This window comes from Oxyura jamaicensis, chromosome 1, assembly GCF_011077185.1.
Source record: "Oxyura jamaicensis isolate SHBP4307 breed ruddy duck chromosome 1, BPBGC_Ojam_1.0, whole genome shotgun sequence".
NCBI classification, from domain to species: domain Eukaryota; kingdom Metazoa; phylum Chordata; class Aves; order Anseriformes; family Anatidae; genus Oxyura; species Oxyura jamaicensis.
In genome coordinates this window covers 38,107,703-38,128,930 of record NC_048893.1, presented here as the reverse complement: position 1 = coordinate 38,128,930, position 21,228 = coordinate 38,107,703, and the positions used below count along the sequence as shown (strand labels likewise).

At 36.6% G+C, this 21,228-nt stretch overlaps 1 protein-coding gene across 3 annotated transcripts in view; it reads right to left on the bottom strand.

Moving 5' to 3' along the window:
- LGR5 (leucine rich repeat containing G protein-coupled receptor 5) overlaps positions 1-21,228 on the bottom strand; it is a 92,648-nt gene that overhangs the window by 36,673 nt on the left and 34,747 nt on the right. For all 3 annotated transcript variants that reach the window (XM_035333990.1, XM_035333973.1, XM_035333979.1), the window contains exons 2-4: positions 18,866-18,937; positions 4,991-5,062; positions 3,210-3,281 (exon numbers count right to left, since the gene is read on the bottom strand). In XM_035333990.1, coding sequence (XP_035189881.1) covers positions 3,210-3,281; positions 4,991-5,062; positions 18,866-18,937 — 216 coding nt within the window. The remainder of the gene's footprint in view (positions 1-3,209; positions 3,282-4,990; positions 5,063-18,865; positions 18,938-21,228) is intronic.

Below are 21,228 nucleotides of genomic sequence, written 5' to 3'. Positions count from 1 at the left end.
CATAATAAACACAATAAGTTGTTATCTTACAGAAATTGCCTTTGTGTAGGCTTTTAACCTCTTAATTACACCCTTGAAAAGACTCCTGCTATTCTGAAGGTTTCGAGAAATAACTCCTATTGTAAATCAGAAACCAATGCAAGAACCACCTTGTGAACAGAAAATTCCTAGACTGTATGAAAGAAGAAATTGAATCTCTGCACACCTTTATCTGACAGACACAACCCAGTTTAAGCAAACAAAAGAATAATAGTCTTCTTTTCCTCAAAGAGGTCTCTTTCGCCAGTGATCATCTTTCAGCTGATAGTAGCTTTTCTGTACAAACCCGTATCATTCCATCTTGGGTCTGCTACACAGCTGTCTAAAGGTTTCTCCTGACCACTCCTATTCTCCCTCTGTTTCAATTCCGTCATAAAACACCACTTCTTTACATAGAATACACAGCGTAACTATGTTTGGTTTACTTCTTCAGCTTCTTCACCTATGGAAAAGAGTATTTGCAAAAAAGAATGGGTGAGACCGTCATTTTGTTTAGAAACTGTGCTGCAAATTCAACAGTCTCTTTCAGAGCAACAAAGGAACTCTTGTTTGCTTGGCTTATCGTGTTTTGGTCCGGAGTGTGTATAGAATGATGTGATCTCAGCAAGATTTTTTTTTTGTTTGTTCAGCAGAAAGAAAATCTAATATAGTCACTAGACCAGCATTTTCTCATGACTTTTTAAAAGATCAAAGGAAAGAACTGTAACCTCAAAAGTATATGGCTGAGATATTTCACTCTGTGTCTGGTCAATAAAGAAAAAAGGCACTGACCAAATAACAATTATAAGATAATTAATTCTTAAGGCTGTTTCACCTTGACAAACCTTAACGAATACTTTGTATATTGAGGAGGTAAATATTGTTCAAGACGGACATAAGCACCTGGGAGCTAAAACAGAATAATGTGAGCCTGTGTAGTGGTAAGTTTTACACAGATGACAAAATTTTGCCAAAAAAACAATTCATTTCATTAATTCTGTTTTTCAGATTTTGGCTGAATTGAATGTATGCAAAAGATGTTAACTTTCTGGTAGAACTTCTTTACATACAAAAAAAGAAGACAGCAAAGACAGCATGTTTAGCACAGTAAGCTTCCCAATCATCTCGACTGTAACCAGACTAGATAGCTTGGTATATACGCTACCCTTGTCATTCTTAGACCAATGATGTGGTAATCACTGCACACTGTAGCAACATTTTTTGCAATAGTTACTTAAACTTCTCTAATGACCTCCGATGACCTGTACAGGAAAATAATTTTATTTCAAAGTAATTCTGTGAAAATATATGATGATCAACTAAAGCACACAAAGTCAGCTGACGTTTTTGTATGTCCAAAGAAGAACATGCCTGGCTATCTTAAATCATCTAGATATTTCATTCCATACATTCAAAGTCAGTAGATGCTTTAGAAATTTTACCCATCTTTTTCTTTTTTTTAATTATTTTTTATTTTTTTTTATTTTTTTTATACTGGGTGACAATGGAATTCTGTGGGTAATTCAGAAATAGAAACTACTCTGCATCCTGCATTGAGACAGCAAGAATGGCTTTGTAGTTGGAAAATGTGAACTGAAATCGCAGTACAAGGTACTAATGATAATCAATTGACCAAACAACAAAATAGCAGGAGGATTTCAGTAGAGGTAGATGTAAAGTCACATCTCTGGGGAAAAGGCAATTCCCACTTGACATGACAAACTTCTGAGTAGCCATAAACATGCTAGGAATTGGTCTTGAAGTTGTAATAAGTGTGAAAATCATAGCGTAGCGTTCAGTAAGGGTTAAATATTTAAATAAGACAAATTTTGTGAGGTTAGCCAGAAAGTGAATAAAAAAAAACCATAATTCCCCTCTATAAGTCCGGTGTGTGTGAACACTTTCAGTATTCTGTGCAGGTCTGATTCTTCCCCAACTTGTCTCAAATTCATTATCAAAGAACTGGAAAGAAGTTCAGTACAGAGTGACAAAGATGACCAGATGCAGGGAATAGCTCCCACATAAGAAACAACTTAACATTAATGACTAATGGAGATATGATAGAAGTCTATAAAATCTGGGGTACAACAACCGTTTACACCTTAGTCCTACATCTATCAGCATCTATTACCATAGATTGTAAGTTCCAAGTACATTAGACGAGGTAGTTCACCACACTATGCAGAGTTAGCTGATCAGCAGATATTCTGCCATAGAAAATAATGGGTGTTACATTGGCTCAGAAAGCAATTGTACAAACTCACAAAGAAGCTCACAAACTCACAATGCAAATCCTTTAAGAGCTATTGAGTTCAAAGAAGCTGTTCAGTGAGTCCCTGAGTCCCAAGTTTTGGCAGATGAGACAGTTCACCAAGCCAGTATTATTATATTCTTCTCCTGACCTTTTAGTTTTCCTTTGGCATCTGCTGTTGAAGGCTGGATACTGGGCTAGGTCAGCTTTTAGCATGATGTGGTACAACTGTCCTTATGTTATGGGGCAGAAGCACATCAAAATAATTTCGTTCATACCATGAAGCAGCCAATCCTCACTCCTGGTCTAGGAAATCTGGCAGGAGTTCTGTTAAAACTGAAGCCTGTGGACTGAGTCAGCATGGCACAGTCAAGAACTATAAATATGGAGACCTGCCTGAAGCACAGAATATAATTAAGCATCCTCTAGTACACTTTGTTTCATAAGTTAATAGCATTTTCCATATTGCTTAAAAAGAAAAAAAAATACAGGAAAAAAACAAAACAAAACAAAACAACAACAACAACAACAACAACAACAAAAAACAAAACAAAAAAACAACAAGGGTTTCAAGGGTTTTGTTTGGGATTCTTTCTTTTCGCCTGTAAAGAGTCTTAACTAGAAACCATGGGAAAGATCAGAGCTCAAGGGACCATATTCTTGATACAGAAAGTATTGCAGGGCAAGGAGTGTCTTCTCAGATGGTGAACCAGTTTATAACACTGCAAAGAAGCCACCAGTGTAATGAAATTACTGGAATGAAATCAGTCACTTTTGATGTTTAACTGAGAGTACAATTCTCTTGAAAAGGAACTCAAAGAGAGTTAAAAGGAAAAGTTGGTTCAGCATGTTAGTGAGTGACATTAACAGGTAATTAATAGGTAATCTTATATACTATTGTTAATGTAGGCTTACAAGTTGATTTATCAAGCATACTCACAGAGACTGCAGGCTGCGTAAGTTCTGGAGTGCTTCAGTAGGAACCTGGCGTAGTTGGTTATTCTGCAGCATCCTACATTTTGAGTAGCACAAAAAACAAACAAATAAACAAAAAAACAAAACAGAATCAACACAGTAAAGGTATTCTTTTTTTTATTGCAAATTTTCTTCTGAGCTTACCTCCTTTGTACTGGTTTTACCTGAAGATTAAAAGCAAGGAACAATTTACACAAATGCTCCATTCGCCTGGCCTTTTCAAAATTCTAGTTCTCTTCAAACCAAATACCTGTAGCATAATAGCCTTGTTAAGAGCTACCCATCAGCTTTAAGTGGGATTTTCAGAGCAGGTGAGGAAGTCAATAGATCATATCTAATTGCTTTTGATATTTTTTTTTTTTAGGTTTGAGCTCATAATTGCCTCCAGTGATTCTGGAATTGTCATCCTCATTGGGGGTTGGACCCGATGATCTCTTGAGGTCCCTACCAACCCCTACAATTCTGTGATTCTATGATCCTCATGTATTACTTTCTTTTTTCTTTTGCAACAGTTCAGTGTTTTATTCTGATAAAGCTCTGAAGGACCGAGTCTTGAAATTCTGACTCAGGTAGATGTTACTATGGCCAACAGGATTTTTAAACGTATGAGGGCTTTATGATTTGGTTTGAATATATTTATCTTTGTAAGAGCTGCTAAACCTTTCCCAATGAAATTAATTTTCTCAAAAGAAAGGTTGCTTGCAATGACCTGACAAACCTCTTTTCTGAAGCTGCCATCTTTTAGCATGCAAAGACAGAAAAATAATTTTTCATTCCAGTAGAAACTTTTCTTCGCTTTGCGCATGGTTCCATTCACACTGCCTAATAACCTTGTTTGGACCAACTCCTACATATGTAAAAGGACTGTATTTGGATGACACTGACGTAGTACATGTCTTCAAAATGAGACATATTGGGACATTGTATATGAAATCATTTTTGGCAGGCTTAAAGCTCCTAGGGCCAACAAGATCTACAGTTGGCCAACTTTAGAGTAGATGGAGTGGGAAGCTCTTCATACTTCTTTCCCACTTACATATATTTGCAGTAGAGCTCTGTATATTTTTATAGTAGCATCTGGCTTAGCTTGACGCTGCCTAGGACGTTGGCATTCTTGCTAACAAAACAATCTCTATGAACTTTACTGTATTAGCTATATAGTGAGATTTGGTCTGCTCATATTTTTTTTACTAACTGTACATGTTGTCTTATTACTTGGAGTAATAACCCAAGTAATATAGGGTCTAGTCATTTTTAATAATTTATCTTAATTAGATTGCAGAGAACAAGATACAAAATAAGAACTGGTTTTTAAATTGCATTGTGTTCTACAATAATGACTTCCCCCACCCCAGCTCTCAAGAAAAGGAAAAGGCAATTTACCCCCATTTTGTGTGATCATTAAAAGTCCAAAGGTATTTAGACCTGAACTCAGAACTTTTGAGACAATTAAAGAAACTATTAACTGAACCAATTTTTACCTTTGATATTGTACAGAGACATCTACTTGATGAGCAAGTTGTTTTTAGAATGCCATTAATGTTTTCCAACCTTTGTGTTTAGGATATTTTCTATATGAAAAAACAAAGATTTAATGATGTTCATATGTATCTTCACTTCAGCTGAATTGTTCAAAATGAGCTGATCAAAATACGTAATTTACTTGATCAAAACTTCACTGGTTAATTAGTTCCCTGGAGCATTTAGGAAATCAGAAATATATCAAACAACACACAGTTTACTTACAGCACTTTAAGACTGAAAAGGCCAGCAAATGCTCCCTTAGGAATGTATGTCAAGCCATTTCCTGCAAGACGTCTGCAAAGTTTGAAAAAGGAAAAGAAAAAAAGAGTGAATACTTCTACTCTTCATGTGGAATTAATTTGGTTGTTAAAAAGTGCAACACAGCTATGTTTGAACGACTGATGCCAGAGGCAGTAGTTTAAGAGCCTTGCTTTGCCATTAATACACTTTTAAAAGCAAAAAATCAAGAGGAGCCCTTAACTGTACAGTTGATTTACTGACAGCTGGACTGCAGAGACAAACTGCAAGTTCATTATAAATCAAGCTTATGGTTTAAAATGCGTATCTAACTCTTCGTAGTGTTCTTTTTAAGCATTAGAGCCTCAGTAACAAAAATACAGGTACACTGACAGCAATAGCATCATTAGAGTTACAGGCATGCAGTCTTGGAACTGTGCTTGTATAGTATTTGTACACATTTAACCCAGCTGTGCATTTAACAGATGTGCACATAATATCAGAATATATTCATGTAGTAGTGATTACAGTTCATTTTACAATAACAATGCATAAAACTTCTGTACTGGTGCAATCACAGTATTCTCCTTGAAGAGACTTGTAATAGTTTGCCTTAAAGTGTATTTGCTTAAATTTGTAGGGCTTTTTCCCCCTATTTCTATTGCATCCTGCTTCTCAGAATGCCTGAAAATACTTTACAGACCTAGGTAAGTACAACAAATACCTCTGTAAAGAACACTACCCTGACAAAACAAACAAACAACAAAAAAAAGCAATGTGTAAGATTTGTGCCTGTGGAAGAGATTCTGTATTCTGTATTTGATGTGAAATAATGCCATTGGTATGTTCCCCATCAGTGGAACTCCAGAGCATCTTGCATTTACCCTCCTGACATTCCAGCACAGCAGGAATGTGCCATGATACCTGTTCCACAGCTGGAAAGCTGACTGGCTGAGGCCAGATTCCCAGTCAAGTTCCCCCAAGTGTGTGTGTCAGTAGAGCCATACTGTCTGCTCTTAGGTGGCCACAACTGGAGGTTTGTATGATCTGACCCTCGTATTTGCACACCAAGTTAAACCAAGTGGAATTAGTTGAAGTTTCACATCAGCTATATTGCACATCATAATTGCAGACAGTTACCACAGGCCAGCTGATGTGATGGCTGAGCTGACGTGATTTTGCATCCGGCCCTTTAGGAAAGACCAGACAAAATGCCATATGTATTGAGCTGCCAAAGAGGAACCTACAGCATCAAAGTTGGCATCAGAGTTGGTAATCCTGTTTGTGGAAAAAGCCAACTGCAATCCCAAAGATGCAGCACTGACTGGTTCTTAAAATTTGTCTTCCTTTGGAGCTTATTTGGCCTACAGGGTCCTGAGCACACCTTCTGCTTAGACATCCTTTTCATATAGAAAACAAAAATTTGGCCACAGAGAAAGAAAATTGATTCCAGATGCTAACTCCAAAGACTTTTCAGGCATCTTCGATTTGTGAAAAAGGACCTTCCCTGTACACACACACACCTGTTGGATGATAGGACCTATGGCTCTTCCTCTGTGTGCAAGGCTAGGCATGCCAGATCAGTTCCCTGAAAAGAAATGCCATTTGCAGATCACAGACTAGCAGAGGCTAAGGACTTCTCTAATGCTGATCTCAGTTATGATACAGAGTTTTAGAAAGTATATAGACTACTTAATCCCCTCAACAACCTTCTGCACTGTTATTTTACTGATAGGACTGGATATGAGTCTGGACATGAATCAGAAAGTGAGGAGCTTGCAAAACTGTACTGGAAAAAAAAAATTAGGTACAGGTACAAAGGTTTTGACTTGCAGATAAACGTGCCTGCTTTGTGTGTCATATGTAAAACTCAAAAACTAAACCATATCTCCAAAGATTCAAGCTTGTGCTCTGTCAGGCCACCATCCTTTCCTAACAATGGCCATGTTGCAGTGAATTTCATAGTTGTTGCGATGCAAACAGCCACACACACGTTCACACTGCCACTTGGAACTGGACTGTTCTTTATTAAAAGTGTTAGCTAAGAAAATCAGACCTTTTAAGAGCTCCCAGTGAAGGACGCTCGTATGGTAAGCATGCTCCTCCCTGCTCTAAATGTAGGACTGTGGCAATGTGACTAGGACACTGCCCAACTTTGAAGTTTTGGTTCAATGTGTAATACTTTTCCCAGCTTAAGAGCATCATCGTGTCTATCTGTGGTAAGCCTTAATATTTGGCATTTTTTAAAAAATTGACTGTTTTAATTTTTAAATTGGTTTTATGGTACCTGTGATGCATATCTAATACAGTCAGAAGGAAATACCTATGCACAGAGACACATGTATACATGCACATGCTACATGTCTCACTGACATTCAGCATTGTTTTAATGAGACTGTACTGCACTGGATTGCATTTAAACTAGTCTCTGATGGCCAGAATTTTTTCATTTAACTTCTTTTTTTTTTTTTTTTCTTTTCCCTGTTTCCTTTTGTGGTCAGGTTTTGTATCAAAAAAGCCCTGTCCTTGGGAGAAGATTTGCCAAAGTAAACTGTTGTCATTCTGATTGTAAGGTCCGTTTGGATTATCTGGCCACCCACAATGTACCACCCAAAGAGCACGACTTCTGCATGGCCCCATTTCCAACACCTTTTGGAGGAATATCTGAAGCTGACAGACAGGTATAAGTGAGTGATGCTGAACCATGTTCCCAAGATGTTTTGAACAATTGTTTCCTGCATTGTTAAACTGAGATGTAATTTTTCCTTTCTGTTTTTCTTTTTGTGTGTGTCTTTTTTTCAGATTCCTAACCTTGTTTTGTATCCTGCTTTTCCTTTTAGATCACTACTTCTCAATTATTAAATGTCTTGTACAGACACTTTAGCAGAGGAAAACACATGGTTTTGTATGCAGAGCTGCTGCATTTACTCCTGAGTTTTTCAAACCTCAGGTCATTCTTGTAGTTCTGCTTTGATTATTTTTCAGTTTGAAAAGAGCTCTCACTGATTTTGTAGACAGTGATTACTATAATTTATATACTTTTCTGCTTATGCAGCAGAGGATCATGTTCATCATGTATAGGCCATCCCCTTTCAGTAGAGGACTAAATCAAATGTAATGACAAAATACACATATGTTTGTGCCATTCTCTTACCAGGCAAACTGACAGTGTCAGAAAAGGTAGACTTCTGGCAACATTTATTTTCTACATAATGATGTTGTCTGACCTGCAGTTACTGAAGTAAATTCTTTCTCACAACACCCTTTACATGACTTTCCATGGAATCAAAGTCAGGCAAACCACCTATCCACTCCCAGGATGCTCCATGAGACCACTTCTGAACACTGGCACAACAGCAGTATCTTCCTTTCCCAGTTCTTTGGAATTCCCCAGCATTGTGTGATTTGGAAAAAATAAGCAATAATGATTCATTGGGCTCATTATCTAATTCTTTCAATATTCTTGGATGAAAGTTAGCACATCAGATCTTTAAGACATACTGCAAAGCTCATTCAGTCTGGCTTATTTGTTCCCAACGTTTTTAATGCCTTCCTTGTGGCTTTTTTCTTGCTATTACTATGTTTATTTTCTCAGTCTTGGCATAGGGGAAAATGAATCCCCTTGTTGACACTACAGGTATCTATCAAGCATCTGTCAGAGTTTACTCTTCTCCATTTCAGGGATTTTGTTTTCCATTACCCTAAACTATTTGAGGGAAGCTGCCCAGTACTTTTACTGAACTTTGGATGGACTTTGGGTACTGATTTCAGTCTGGATGGATATTGATTTCCCTGAACAGATGAGGATGGACATCCTATTTAGTTCAGTATTTAGTTATGATTTCCGAGAGCAGGAACGAGCTAGCTTGTTCGTAGCACTTATATAACCAAATGGCTGGCTTCCGCTATTTGAAGAACTTTGAATTTCAATTAAAAAAAATAATCACTGTTATTTCCAGCATTTCTGAGATTTATTACTTTGGAAGTATCACATTAAATAAATTCAGGCTCAAAGGCATTACATCTCTTTAATGAAAAGGTAATCTATAGTACACAGTATTACTGACTTAGGATCACATTTTTAAAGCTGCAATAGTTGAGAACTAGATTTTACTTATGCTGCTTCATTTCTCTTGCAAATTAATGGAGGTTGGAAAACTTAAGGGGATGTGTCACCATATGCTTCCCTTGGTACCTGCTACTCGACACTCTTGAAGACAAGATACCAGGCTACATTTGGCTTAAGTACAAGGTAAGTGTTGATGCTACTGCATATTTCTTTCTGAAAGATGTAAAATAAATGAGCTGACAGGAGAGCATGTTGCCTCTATCCTTTCAAATGGCAGCAACTTATAAAGTATGTTTCAATGCTGTTCAGCCCAGCTGGCAATCTCCGCTCAGTGTTGGAACGGTTGCAGTGCTACAGGTCAGCTTCGTGTCTTGTTCTCAGATCTAAGAAAAGGCAGGTCTGGTGTCTCCTTTGAGTATTCGTCATCTGTTTATACCTTTTATTTTGTATTCTGACTTTTCCTGCAGTGCCACAATTCTTAGAAATGGTGGTCCCCACATCAGGAGAACATTCCTTAAAGACAATACAACTAATGAGGCACCCATGGAAAGTTCTGAAAATGATCTGAACCTTTTTGTTTTCCATCTATTGGTGCTCATGTCTGAAAAGAACAACTTCATTCCTCAGAAAGAAGCAAATAAACAGTTGTGACTGAACGTAGTCAACTATTTCCATTTCTAGGACAATAATTTTTTTCACCAACTCAAAACTGCTTTGTGTTTGTATATTTTCTGCATCAAAACAAGTGCTGCCCGGTGCCAAGCCTCTTCTCATTACCTGCTGGGATGTAATGTGAACTTCAAACACTAAAAAGTTCTCTCTACAGCTAATGAAACAAAACATTTAACAAAAAAGCACCTTTTCCATACCTACTAGAAACTGTTGCAAACCTAACCTAGCTACTCCTCATTGTCTGCAGCAGATAGTGACAGTAGGATATGGGTAGTAGCTGCTTTTCTTTTTTTAAGATCTAGTCCCAAAAATGCTGAACAAACATGTAAAGTGTATTTCAAAATCTGGTAGTATCAAAATCATAGGAAAGATATGAAAAGAAGATAACCATCTCCTTGGGAAACAGCATTCATTTATATTAATTAACACCCATGCTGTGTTCTAACAAGACTAGCACAATGGAATTTTCTTGAACAAGTGACTGATCAAATCCTGCAAGGTGCAGAAATGTAGAAGAGATAGTACTCTGCATCTTGGTATGGCTCAACGTATGGCAGGGATGAGCATTACAAGAAGAGTTAAGCTGCACTGTTAAGATGTGAGAATCCAGTGAATTCTGTTTTTCTAAACAGACACAGTTAAGTAGGACCTCATTACAATCAAACATAAAATAAATATATTGGGCTCATTATTATGCTGATAATCTACAGGAGCAATACCAGATTACGGTCCTAGGATAATGCCAATGCAAGCACTTTAATAAAGATTGAATTACATATCATAGACTAAAGACCCTTAATCACTACTGCTGCATTATATTTAATCACTCCTCATGCTATTTGCTTATATATATTTCAATATTCTATACATAATGTAACTATGAGTGCAACTCAAAATCATCTCTCACTGTGCAAAGATATTGAGGGATATCAACAAAAATAATTCCCGCTATCTGGCATTTATCTCTCTTTGACTATACATTTTACTTCTGATCAATATTTTGTTGATTTTATTTGAGGAATGAGAACAAAGACTGCATGTACCAAGACAATGACATTATGAATTTGGTCATACAAAAATACACATATGTACATGTAAGTTTAAAGATGGGTAGGTTACCATCAATAATATTACAACTCAGTTTTGCATTTACCTGTTTACTCTGAAAATATGTTCCGTTCCTTATTTGCTACATTATATTCTGCAGTTAACAGAAAATTGAAAGGAATTATAGAGACAAACCTAGAGAAGAAAAAAAATAGGTGAAAAAAATCTTTGTTCTTATGAATAGAAATTGGAAGTATAGAAAGCCTGAGACAGTGAAAAATCTCTACAGCTGGGTCACTTCTGCTGCTCTGTGGTACTAATGTTGCTGAATTTGGTACTAAAACGTTAGTATTGCACGTAGAAAATTTCCTTTACATTTATGAAATCCTGTATTGTCTCTTTTATACCTGGGGTACAGATAAGAAATCCTCTTTTGTAATTCAAAACTACTTTCCTTAAAACCTGATCCCTCCTCTCCAACTGCCATAATTGTTCTGAGTAACCAATAAAGGTAAGTGGTGAAATCTTAGTCCCATGGATGTCCGTGAAAAAATCTGTGTTGACATAAGTAGAAACTGGACTCATTTCTGCATTGTGTCTCAGTATTGTATCTGCCAGACTCACCTCTTCTACTACAAGTCACACTAGCACTAGTACCAAAACTATTACCCACATTTGCAATAAAGGAAACTGCAGTTTCTGGAGATACAATGTGGAAGCATAACACAAAAATGGACATTTCATTTTTTTTTTTTTTTTCTTAAACACCTTTTTCTGGATATATATAAAATGTAACCATTATTCAAGGAAGAATTACTCATCTTGAATCTTTTGCTTCGATTTTCTTTACTGTCAAACTTAACCAAAGTCTTGTACACAGTGCGTACACTATACATACATATAGTCTAATTATAAAAACATATACGGAATATATCACATATATTTCGATGATTATAGCTTTCGTCAGTTTACATATACATCATTAAATAGATAACAATAAATGTTCTTGCTTATCACATTGAAATAGCTCTGATAACATGGACACATATCCAGAAGTCAGCTAAAAAATTGAGATTAGAGTTCAATTTTATATTTATTAATGATTATTCTTGGGCAATAGAAATGTATGAACTGATGGGTGATTAATTACTGTGTTAATTATTAATTAATTAATGTATGGTATCAGTGTATATCTTTCAGAATGTTTTTGAAGAATTAGTTTGTTAGATGAGGAATTTAAATGTTACTCTATGTTTTAATTATCTTTTTATATTTCAATCTGTCATGTTAATTAAAACTGTAATCGTTACAGTAATATAAAAAGAAATGTGGGTCAAATGATATATTAAAAAATCTGATGCTCAGAGAGATCAAAGAAAAAATATAGAAAGATACTCTCCTTTCTTTAAAAAAGGGGAGGGGAGCATGCAAGTCATAATTGTGCTGTACATTATGCTTATTGCTACTTACAGTTTAGTAGGAAATTCAAATATAACACAGTTTGCTCTTGCTTTAGGGCCTAATTGCCTTTTAAAATGCATGTGCCAAATTCTCAGAGGGTGTAAACTGGAGCAACTCCAACTGACCTCAAGCAGTTGGAATGAAATCAGTGTGTATTTGATCTTGAACTGGCTTTGATAAAAGAGATCTTAGATTTTTGTCAGTTAAGGATGTGGCCTAAAATGTACTATTTTTTTCTCCACTTATAAAAGGGAGAGCCTCTTTCTGCACCTGGCATGATCCAACAGTGTGTTCCAACAACTGCTAAGGACAACTGATCTCTCCTTTCATGAAGGTGTCCAAGGCCAGTGCTAAGAACAAACTGCTTTGCTCTCAGTGCAGCAGCAGCCAGCTCCCTTCCAGAGGGCTCTAACAGTGAGTGGCCTTTTGCTACACAGGCGGCTAGGTACCTGCCCTCTGACTTACAGCATGGCAAGTTGTTAGGAGATACTCCAACATCAGCCAGGAAATCCCATGTCGATTCCCAGGAGCGGATTCCAAAGATACCAGCAATAAAAGAGAGAACTTTACCGCCACATTTGAAAAATGCTGTCACCAAATCACTAGTCCGAGAATAATCTTCAATTTGTTATAATACTTTAACTGTTACAGCAAGATGGAGCAACAAATGGTAGGTCAGATACATTACAGTTCCTAGTTTGGGTCCTTCAAGCATTTAAGCAATACTAAAGAACTACTAGAGAAATTACTGCTAGCCCTGTTCGGAAATTAAAACAAAACAAAACAAAACAAATCAAAACCCTACCAACAACTTAGAGATAAGAACTGTGCTTGTGAACTTATTAGATACAGATGTAATATAGGCTGAATTCAGTATCTGTAATCCTAAGCAAGTGAAAAAATGAACAGTATAGGTATCAGCGTCCATCACTGCACTGAAATCAAGCAGTCTACAAACAGGTTGAATTTCCACTGACAAAAGATTATTTCTGCATACTTGCTACTGCAGTACATGCAGAACATGTAAGACTTAAATTAAAATCCTGCCTCAGGATTTACAGATACATAGCACATTTAATAAAGCATAGTTTCACTTAAGTTAATTAAGTATAATTTCACTATCTGTATCGATCGCGAAACACGAAAAGCTCTTCCTGTGCCTTTATTTGATAGTGTAAACTAGTTCCTAATGAATATTGCTGGATAATAAATTACAAGTTCCAGAAAGTACTTAAAAGTTACAAGCTGAAAATATACTTTAGCATGCATTCAGAAAGAGCAACGCAGCAGTTCTGACAGGGCTTCTTGGATGTCAATATTCATTGTTCTTAGTTGCATGTGTATTCTACTATTTTCACTTCTCTTTTACCTTGTTCTCCTCATCTCCTCTTCTGCCCCCTTACACCCCAGATGCACAGCAGTGTTCAGGCTGTTCCCTGCAATTTGCATTAACATTGCTAGAGCAATTGTTTGTCAGCACACTGTTCTACAAGCAATGCAAGCTGCTCTCATTTAGTAAGGCATTTGCCACATTGTTTGTCTTCTTTTTGTTACTCATCTTGTCATTACAGATAAGACAGAGAAAGGGCAGTCTGGAGAGGGGACACAGCCACACAGGAAAGCTCTTTGTTGTTCCTCAGTTTGGTGGCATCAAAGGGATCGCGACAGAGGGGGTGGCAGCTCCAGAGCCATTGGGGCCCTTTTTGGTGAATGCAAAGGTTCCGAGCTGTCATCTTGTGCAGCAGGAATCTTCCCTGCTTGGCTTTGTTCTTTTCTAGTAAATCAAGCCAACTGTGTATGTAAAAACCAGGGGAGAAAACTACTGTATTTGCTTCCAATTGATTAATTGGATAAATACCTTCTCACTGTTTTTACTGGTGTATGGTTAATTTCAAAATGACTGGTGCACTTCCCTCTGTCAGGGCTTTCAGTGCCTCCCTGTCTGTCACAAAGCAAAGCTGTGGAGCCCCAGCCCTGAGTTATCACCAAAGTCTGTCCTACAGCAGTGGAATTTATGATGTGCCCCTGGCTGCTTGCCTGGCTGGTGACAGATACGGCTCACCGATAAACACTGCGTATTGAACACAGCGGCGTGTTCTGAACAGATCACCTCTACATGTGATATGTGGGTATGAAGGGAAGAAATCAAATTCACAACTTATGTGCCGGCTATCACGTAGCACCCAAATTACCTAAGGGATTCTAAGTCTTTTAGCAGCAACATTTCTGGAGACATTCACTGATGGAGATGGCACAAGCCGATTTCCACCAGGAACAGCTCCCGTAAAACCTGCTGTGCAAAACCCATAAAACTGATATTTAAGTGACATCAGAAGGACGTGTGTGGACAGTTTGAGGCACTAGGTGATACCCTACTTTTACTTCTGCTGTGCATGTCTGTTGCAGCTATTTTTACCTTTTTTGCCTTGGAAGTTTCTAAGTCTAAGCAGATTATTCTATGGCAAAGACTTTGTTATCTAAGCATCCCGCCCAAAGTATGTTCAAGTAAGTTAAGATTCTCCCACTTTCTCCAAAAAGTTTTGGACTACGGCTGCAGCACTCCTATGTTTACTGCTAACTTCAATAATAGTAAGAAGAGCAGAACGAGTTTTCAGTGCTAGCCATAATGAGCCTGTATCAGCATGAAAATAAAGATGGTACACGACCCCAGAAGCTAATGGTTTCAGTTTTCAAAGACAGAAATGACTAGACAGCTCAATCCCACCACTCCAAGTCAGTGGGGAAAAGAACACCTAATTCCCACTAACAGCTTTGAAAATCTTTTTGTAGAAATAGAGAGCAAACAGACAGAGAAGCAAAAGGAAAACAATAAACAAGAACAGATGTTAATGAACTATGCCTGGATATTTAGGACATCATTTTCATATATGCAGTGGCTGCTTGATCACAACATGGAGGGATTTCCACACAAATGATGGTGAGGTTTGCAAAACATGTCTGTTTTGCATTTTTTCTGTAATTCTGCACTTCAGTATGGCAATAAAATTCACTTTTAAAGGCACTTCTGCTTGATTAACTGATGTAATAATATTGTGGGCAATGTGAAAAACTGTGGACATGTATGTAATTCCCTCCGAGTGCTTTTTTTTTTTTTTTTTTTTTTTTTTTTAAGAAATAACGTGTTTTGGTAAACTTTACTGTATCTATATGTAGGTTACTATTAATTTAAGGTGACTTTCTCACTTGATTTTGTTAAACGGTCTTACTCTGTAGGTAAAATAAATGCAATAAAATGATCCTATTTTTTGTTCTTTTTTTTTGCTAAAATGTTTAATTTGTTGAAAAACAGCAATGACCTAAAAAACACTTGGAGTTTTGCTCTTCTGTGGGGTGTTCCTGTGTTTAAAATTGAAATAAAAGCCTCGTATATGTGAGTACACGTGCATATATTTATATTACTATATATGAATACATGTATTTATATAAATGTGAAGATAATTCTAGTTGGAGATTTTTGCAGTTAAGTCTGATTCAAATAGTTTTAAATGATTATTGGCTTTCTTCCTCACTCTTCACAGAGATACTAATTTATAAAATAAAACAGTTTCAGGCACTGCTTTGAAGTGTTAGTAATCCCAAAATGATATGTCTACATTCAGAGGGAGTTGCCTGTTAAACTCTTAAGAGCCCTAGCCTAGGTAATTCTTTACACTTTTTTTTTTTTTTTTTTAATTTATTTATTGCAATATCCTAACTTATTGCTCTATTAATACAGGCATACTAAACACTTTGTAGAATGACATACATCTAGAAAAACACACAGGATCAAGTCTTGGGCTCAGTCATACTGATAAATATCTGCTGTTATTTTGAATTTATAATGAAGAATTTTACTTAATGGTGTTGTACAAGTCCATGCAAAGCAACTTGCTGATAATCAAGAAGCTGAAGCATTTTTTTTTTCTTGGTGGGAGTTCTATCATACGTAATTTAAGAAAAAACGATGATCCTGAAAGGCCTGAAAGGACCATCGTTTTCACAAACAAAAAACCTTACTCAAAACTAAACTTTTTAGGGACTGGAACAGTTCAGTTTTCAAAGTAACATGATGTTTTCCAAGATTTTAGGAGGAAGAGGCACCTCAAAAATACAGCATAGTTTCAATATGTATGTGATCAATAAGTACCAGACATGATCATCAAGACTGCAAGAATGCTGCTTGCAGAGGTGTCTAACTTTGGCTGGAAGAGTGAATCAGAGTCAGTCTAGGTGGTCAGAATTAGCTCAACAGACCTGGCGTATACATCCCTGCATTGGAGTCAAAACAGTTACTTTGACTCTCTTAATAAAATCTCAGCTCTTTTTGGTTAATGACCTGTAAGTATTGCCAAACCACACATCCAGGACATAACATCTATGCTAAATCTCTGTGGATCAATTGTTAGCCTTTTTCAGATTTTTGAACTAGGCTTATAATAATTTACAATTTTCAACATTAAAAAGCCCTAGAAAATGTGTTTTTAAGCTCCTGCTGTTTTTGTATTTCAAAGAGTGGGTGGCCATTTCTGAGATGCATTTTAACATCATGGAGACATCACTTTGGTCTAAAGATCTTGTAAAATCTTATTTTACAATATCTGTATTACAGGCCAAGTTAGGTTTTACAATTGTCCCATTTATTTAGCTGAGTAACACTAACAAGACAAAATTTCCAGGTAAGCTGGGAATAAAAGTCATGTAGTAATGCCTGGACGAGCAAAATAATTTTAATACACACAGTCACTGCTCAAAAATGAGTATGAAAGGAGCATGGGAACTACAATGGCTGTTACTCCCTACTTCAAAACTGAATATCCAATTCCCTTTCTATTGTTTATACTTTTTTTTCTGAGTAATACTAGACTGAATTGTATTATGTGGCTCTGAACACCACAGATGCTCTCAGCACATTGGGTTTGAATTTGCCTTAAGAACCAGTAATCAGTTACCTCACATCTTCAAAAGCTTCAACTTTCTATGCTTATTTGGAAAGTGACTGAACAGGAAGTCTGTCACAAAACAGCATCAGAATGATTAGCTCGTGCGAAACAAATGGAGGAGCTGACAGTGGGCATGTAAGGCAAAACATAGCAATGAAATATTTTCCTTGTACTATCAGTGGTGAAAAAATGAAAACAAAGAATCTGGGAGAAGATGGTTCTGGGACAGTGGTTTAATATTTAAGGTGGGAAATGCAGACCTAGCACCATTCCAGAGTTATTGACCAGAATGACGAAAGAGACTGCTGAACAGTCTCTCAAACGGTTATTTAAGTCTTGCTATTTGGATCATCATCAGGAAATACACAAAGGACAAGACAGAATTAAAAGAAATAATGCTTTGTGAATGTGAACGCTGCCATTAATAAATATAAGACATTCAAAAATATATATGGTGAAAAAGGAAAAGAAAGCAGAAAAGAAAAACCTGCTTGCAGATAATGTATTGTTCAAACCTGGTATAACCAGAATGGTTTTCATTTCTTTTTTTCTCATAGATACCAGTTGGAAAGACCAGGTGGAAAGATTCAAATGACTGTTAGCAAGGACACCAAAAGTCATCAGTACAATAGCCACCTAAAGGATATTTAAATTGCAGAGGACCATGCACATTTCATAACTTAAAATAAACTCTGTCTTTGCAAGAATGGCAGAATCATGACTTTGCATATCTTATGTGGGGTTTATGATGTGCTAGCAGCTAAACTTGCTAGAGAAAAGAAGGCTTTCACTTTTAAAAGCTTATAAAGCACGTTTCATAAGAGGCTAGATGCTTACACAGTTCCTTTAATCAGCTTTTAGAGGTACTCATGCAAATGCAGGTGTTAGTTTTTTTCCCACAAGCGCTGTGGTGCATCATTTACAGAGTCTCAACCACTCCTCAGGAACCTAAATTTTCTTTTAAGCTTGGGTCATTGTAACTAGGGTCACTGCTAAATCCAGGTCTCATGAAAGCACAATACTTTTCACTTTTGGTTAGTCACCATCACTTCAAAACAGCATTCCTCTTTTGATGTTGTGCTTGATCAGCTAGTTTTTGCAGTGCAGTTTTTCCCCTCAGTGAATGTAGTAGATAGCGTAACTAAGCTTTTTGAAGGATTCTGCATTTTACAGCCAGCCTTCAGGGATGCTAAATTTAAGAGTAAGGAAACAGTAATTAAAAGCGATTAGGAAAAGAAGCATTGATACTATGAAATGTGGACTCAATTGTCCTTGACACAGGCAGAATGAGGCAGCAGGTTTTGGTTTTGATTATTGCTTAACTTGCGATTTTAATAAACATGAGCCAGTATTCAAACTTTTAATATCCTGCTGCTTAGCTATTTCCAAAAAGCAATCCAGCTCTTTTAAGCAGTCCTTGTTTAAATTTTTTAATTTGTTTGGCTCTATCCTGCCTAGAGAAGTTGTAGCCTCTTGGTAACTCTTTTATAAGTTCATTTCCAGAATCACAAGCAATCGTTTTTTTCAACTAAGTGTTACCGCATGTGCCAAAAGTGTCAGGCTGACAGCTTTCCTGCACCGTTTTATCTGGTTCCCACAGTAAGTATGAGAGACAAACACAGGAATGTGTCTAGTGCTGACTATGCCCATCAAGGATACAATGATACTTACAGCTCTTCCAGGAAGCGGAGATTGTGCACGGGGTTTGAGGGCAGTTTAGTAATGTTGTTCATACTGAGATCACTGTAGGGGAAAACAGACAGAGACTTAGTATGGCATGCCACAACTGTGGTATCCAGCTGTTCATTCCACACATTTTTAAGTACTACGTTAACAAAAATTAGTTCCTCTGCCAGGATTAATGAATCATTATCTAGTTAGCACTTTAAACATTCTACTTTCCTATGAAAATAGCTTTGTCAAACCAACACAGGCTATAGCATGTTTCTTGTGTCCAAAGACTTTGGAATGTTTTATCATGCTCTATAAATCAAGCTGGAATACTAACCAGCCCTGTTAGCCTACATAATTTTAATAAACCACTGTACTGTACTAAAATTTATTTGGAGCAGTAAAGGAAAACTACTACGGTTTCTGTTGTTACTGCATTGTAGCACACTGTTGGTATACTAAAGTAGACAAGCAAAAGTGTACAGATACAAACTATGTGCACAATTCTTTACATTTAATGAATATGGAAAAATTTTGCTTTTGCTGTACAACCTACTGGTTCTATTGGTTTTGTTACGTTATTGGCTTGTATTACATTAGGTACCTTAGGTGTCCCCAAAACCCAACCCACTTGAGCCAAAGAAAAGACATATTTTCAAATAATAAACATCCCCTTTCTAGAGTGGTCTTTTTTTTTTTTTTTTTCCAGGTTCTCAAATTGCATTAAATAAGTGAAATGAACCATAAAACAAGGGTGTAATGTGATCCTGCTCTGTAGCACACTTCCTGGTGGGGTTCCACGGTAGTTCCTGGCACAGGAAACAACCAGCCATAGCAGCTCTGTCAGAGCTCATTCAGGCTGTCTTAGACTAAATTTCATATAATACCTTTTTATTTATAAGGTGTTTCCTCATCATTTTCCATTGTCTTCCCCAAGCCCCATACTATCATTACAACTGACTTATGTTAAGAATAAAAACTGTAGACAGGCTACATAACAAAACTCTACCTGGAAGATACGACTTACACAACTATGTTACACAATTATTGTAGAGGCTGTTAAAAATATCAGAGGACTGCATGTTTTATGCAAATGTTATGTGATCATTTAAAACAATCTATTCAAATATGTGTATTTGTAGCAGCACTTATAGATTCTAGCCACTTTGGGTAGTAGTTGGATAACTTCATTTTTTCCAGCTGTTGAGAGCTCACAAGGTAAAGAAATTATCTATACTTCGGTGGGTAGGGGTCCTATTCCTATTCCATCCAGTTCTTATTACTCACAGTCTGTTTCACATTACAGAATATATGTTTTTAGTCAGCATTGTTAATTTTGATGTTTGATCTTTTGCTGAATTTTAAAACATGCAATTTAAAAACATACTTCACGTAGAGATTTTGAAATAAAGGAAATGTGTTAATACTTCACGACAATTATCAAATCACTATTGGGTAAAGTCTTTGCATCCACTTCAAAATCAAGGTATAATTTCAGAACTGTGAACTTATTAAATTCATTCTTTACTGTAATACTTTATCACCTAATTCTTTCATACAGCTTAGCAGGTTATTACCCTTTCACTTTGATAAAGGCTCAAAGGATTTATTCTGGCAAAGGAACAAATACATGGATTTACTTGGCAAGAGAAAAACTCCACCAGGTAGTGAATCATATACTATTGAATATGAAGATAAAAATGATATTTTAACATCATTTTGATTGTGAAATGTTCAACATACATCTTAATGGGTTTTTGTAAACATGTTAAATCACATTTTAGGCTTAAAAAGCCAGAGTTGGTTGAAGGTGGGAGTGATTCTTCTTCAGATAGACACATATTTAGGGCACTCTATAAAAACAGCATTAATCAGTGCTCTGGCTGACCAGGAAAAACTGAACCCTATTTTTATAGTATATTAATTTCCTGTAGTAGTAGACAGGACTTGTCTGATATCCACGGAACCCCAAGTCTCACAGTTCCTGACCCATATGCTCCCAGGTCCTGACCCATGATACCTGTCATAAGCGATCTACAGATCAAGCTCCCTCTATTATCTTAAGATGATCAGAAGAAGAGAAGGCCACCTTGATTACATGCTTTGATGCAAAATGAGAAAATCAACAATAAATGTTTTTCTTAAAAACTTCTTTTGATCTCAGAGGTGGATTTACCAACAGTGAATTCCAGTGTCCTAGTCTCCTTTTCAGATTCCACTTGTGAAGTATGTGTTCTTCATCATATGATGAGGACAACCTTTTCTTTTTCCCAGTCTACAATGCCGTAGTTGCTAGCTCTTTTTAAAACTAATAGTTAAATCATCCCATTTTGCTAAATAGATTCCTTTTTTTTTTCTTTCTT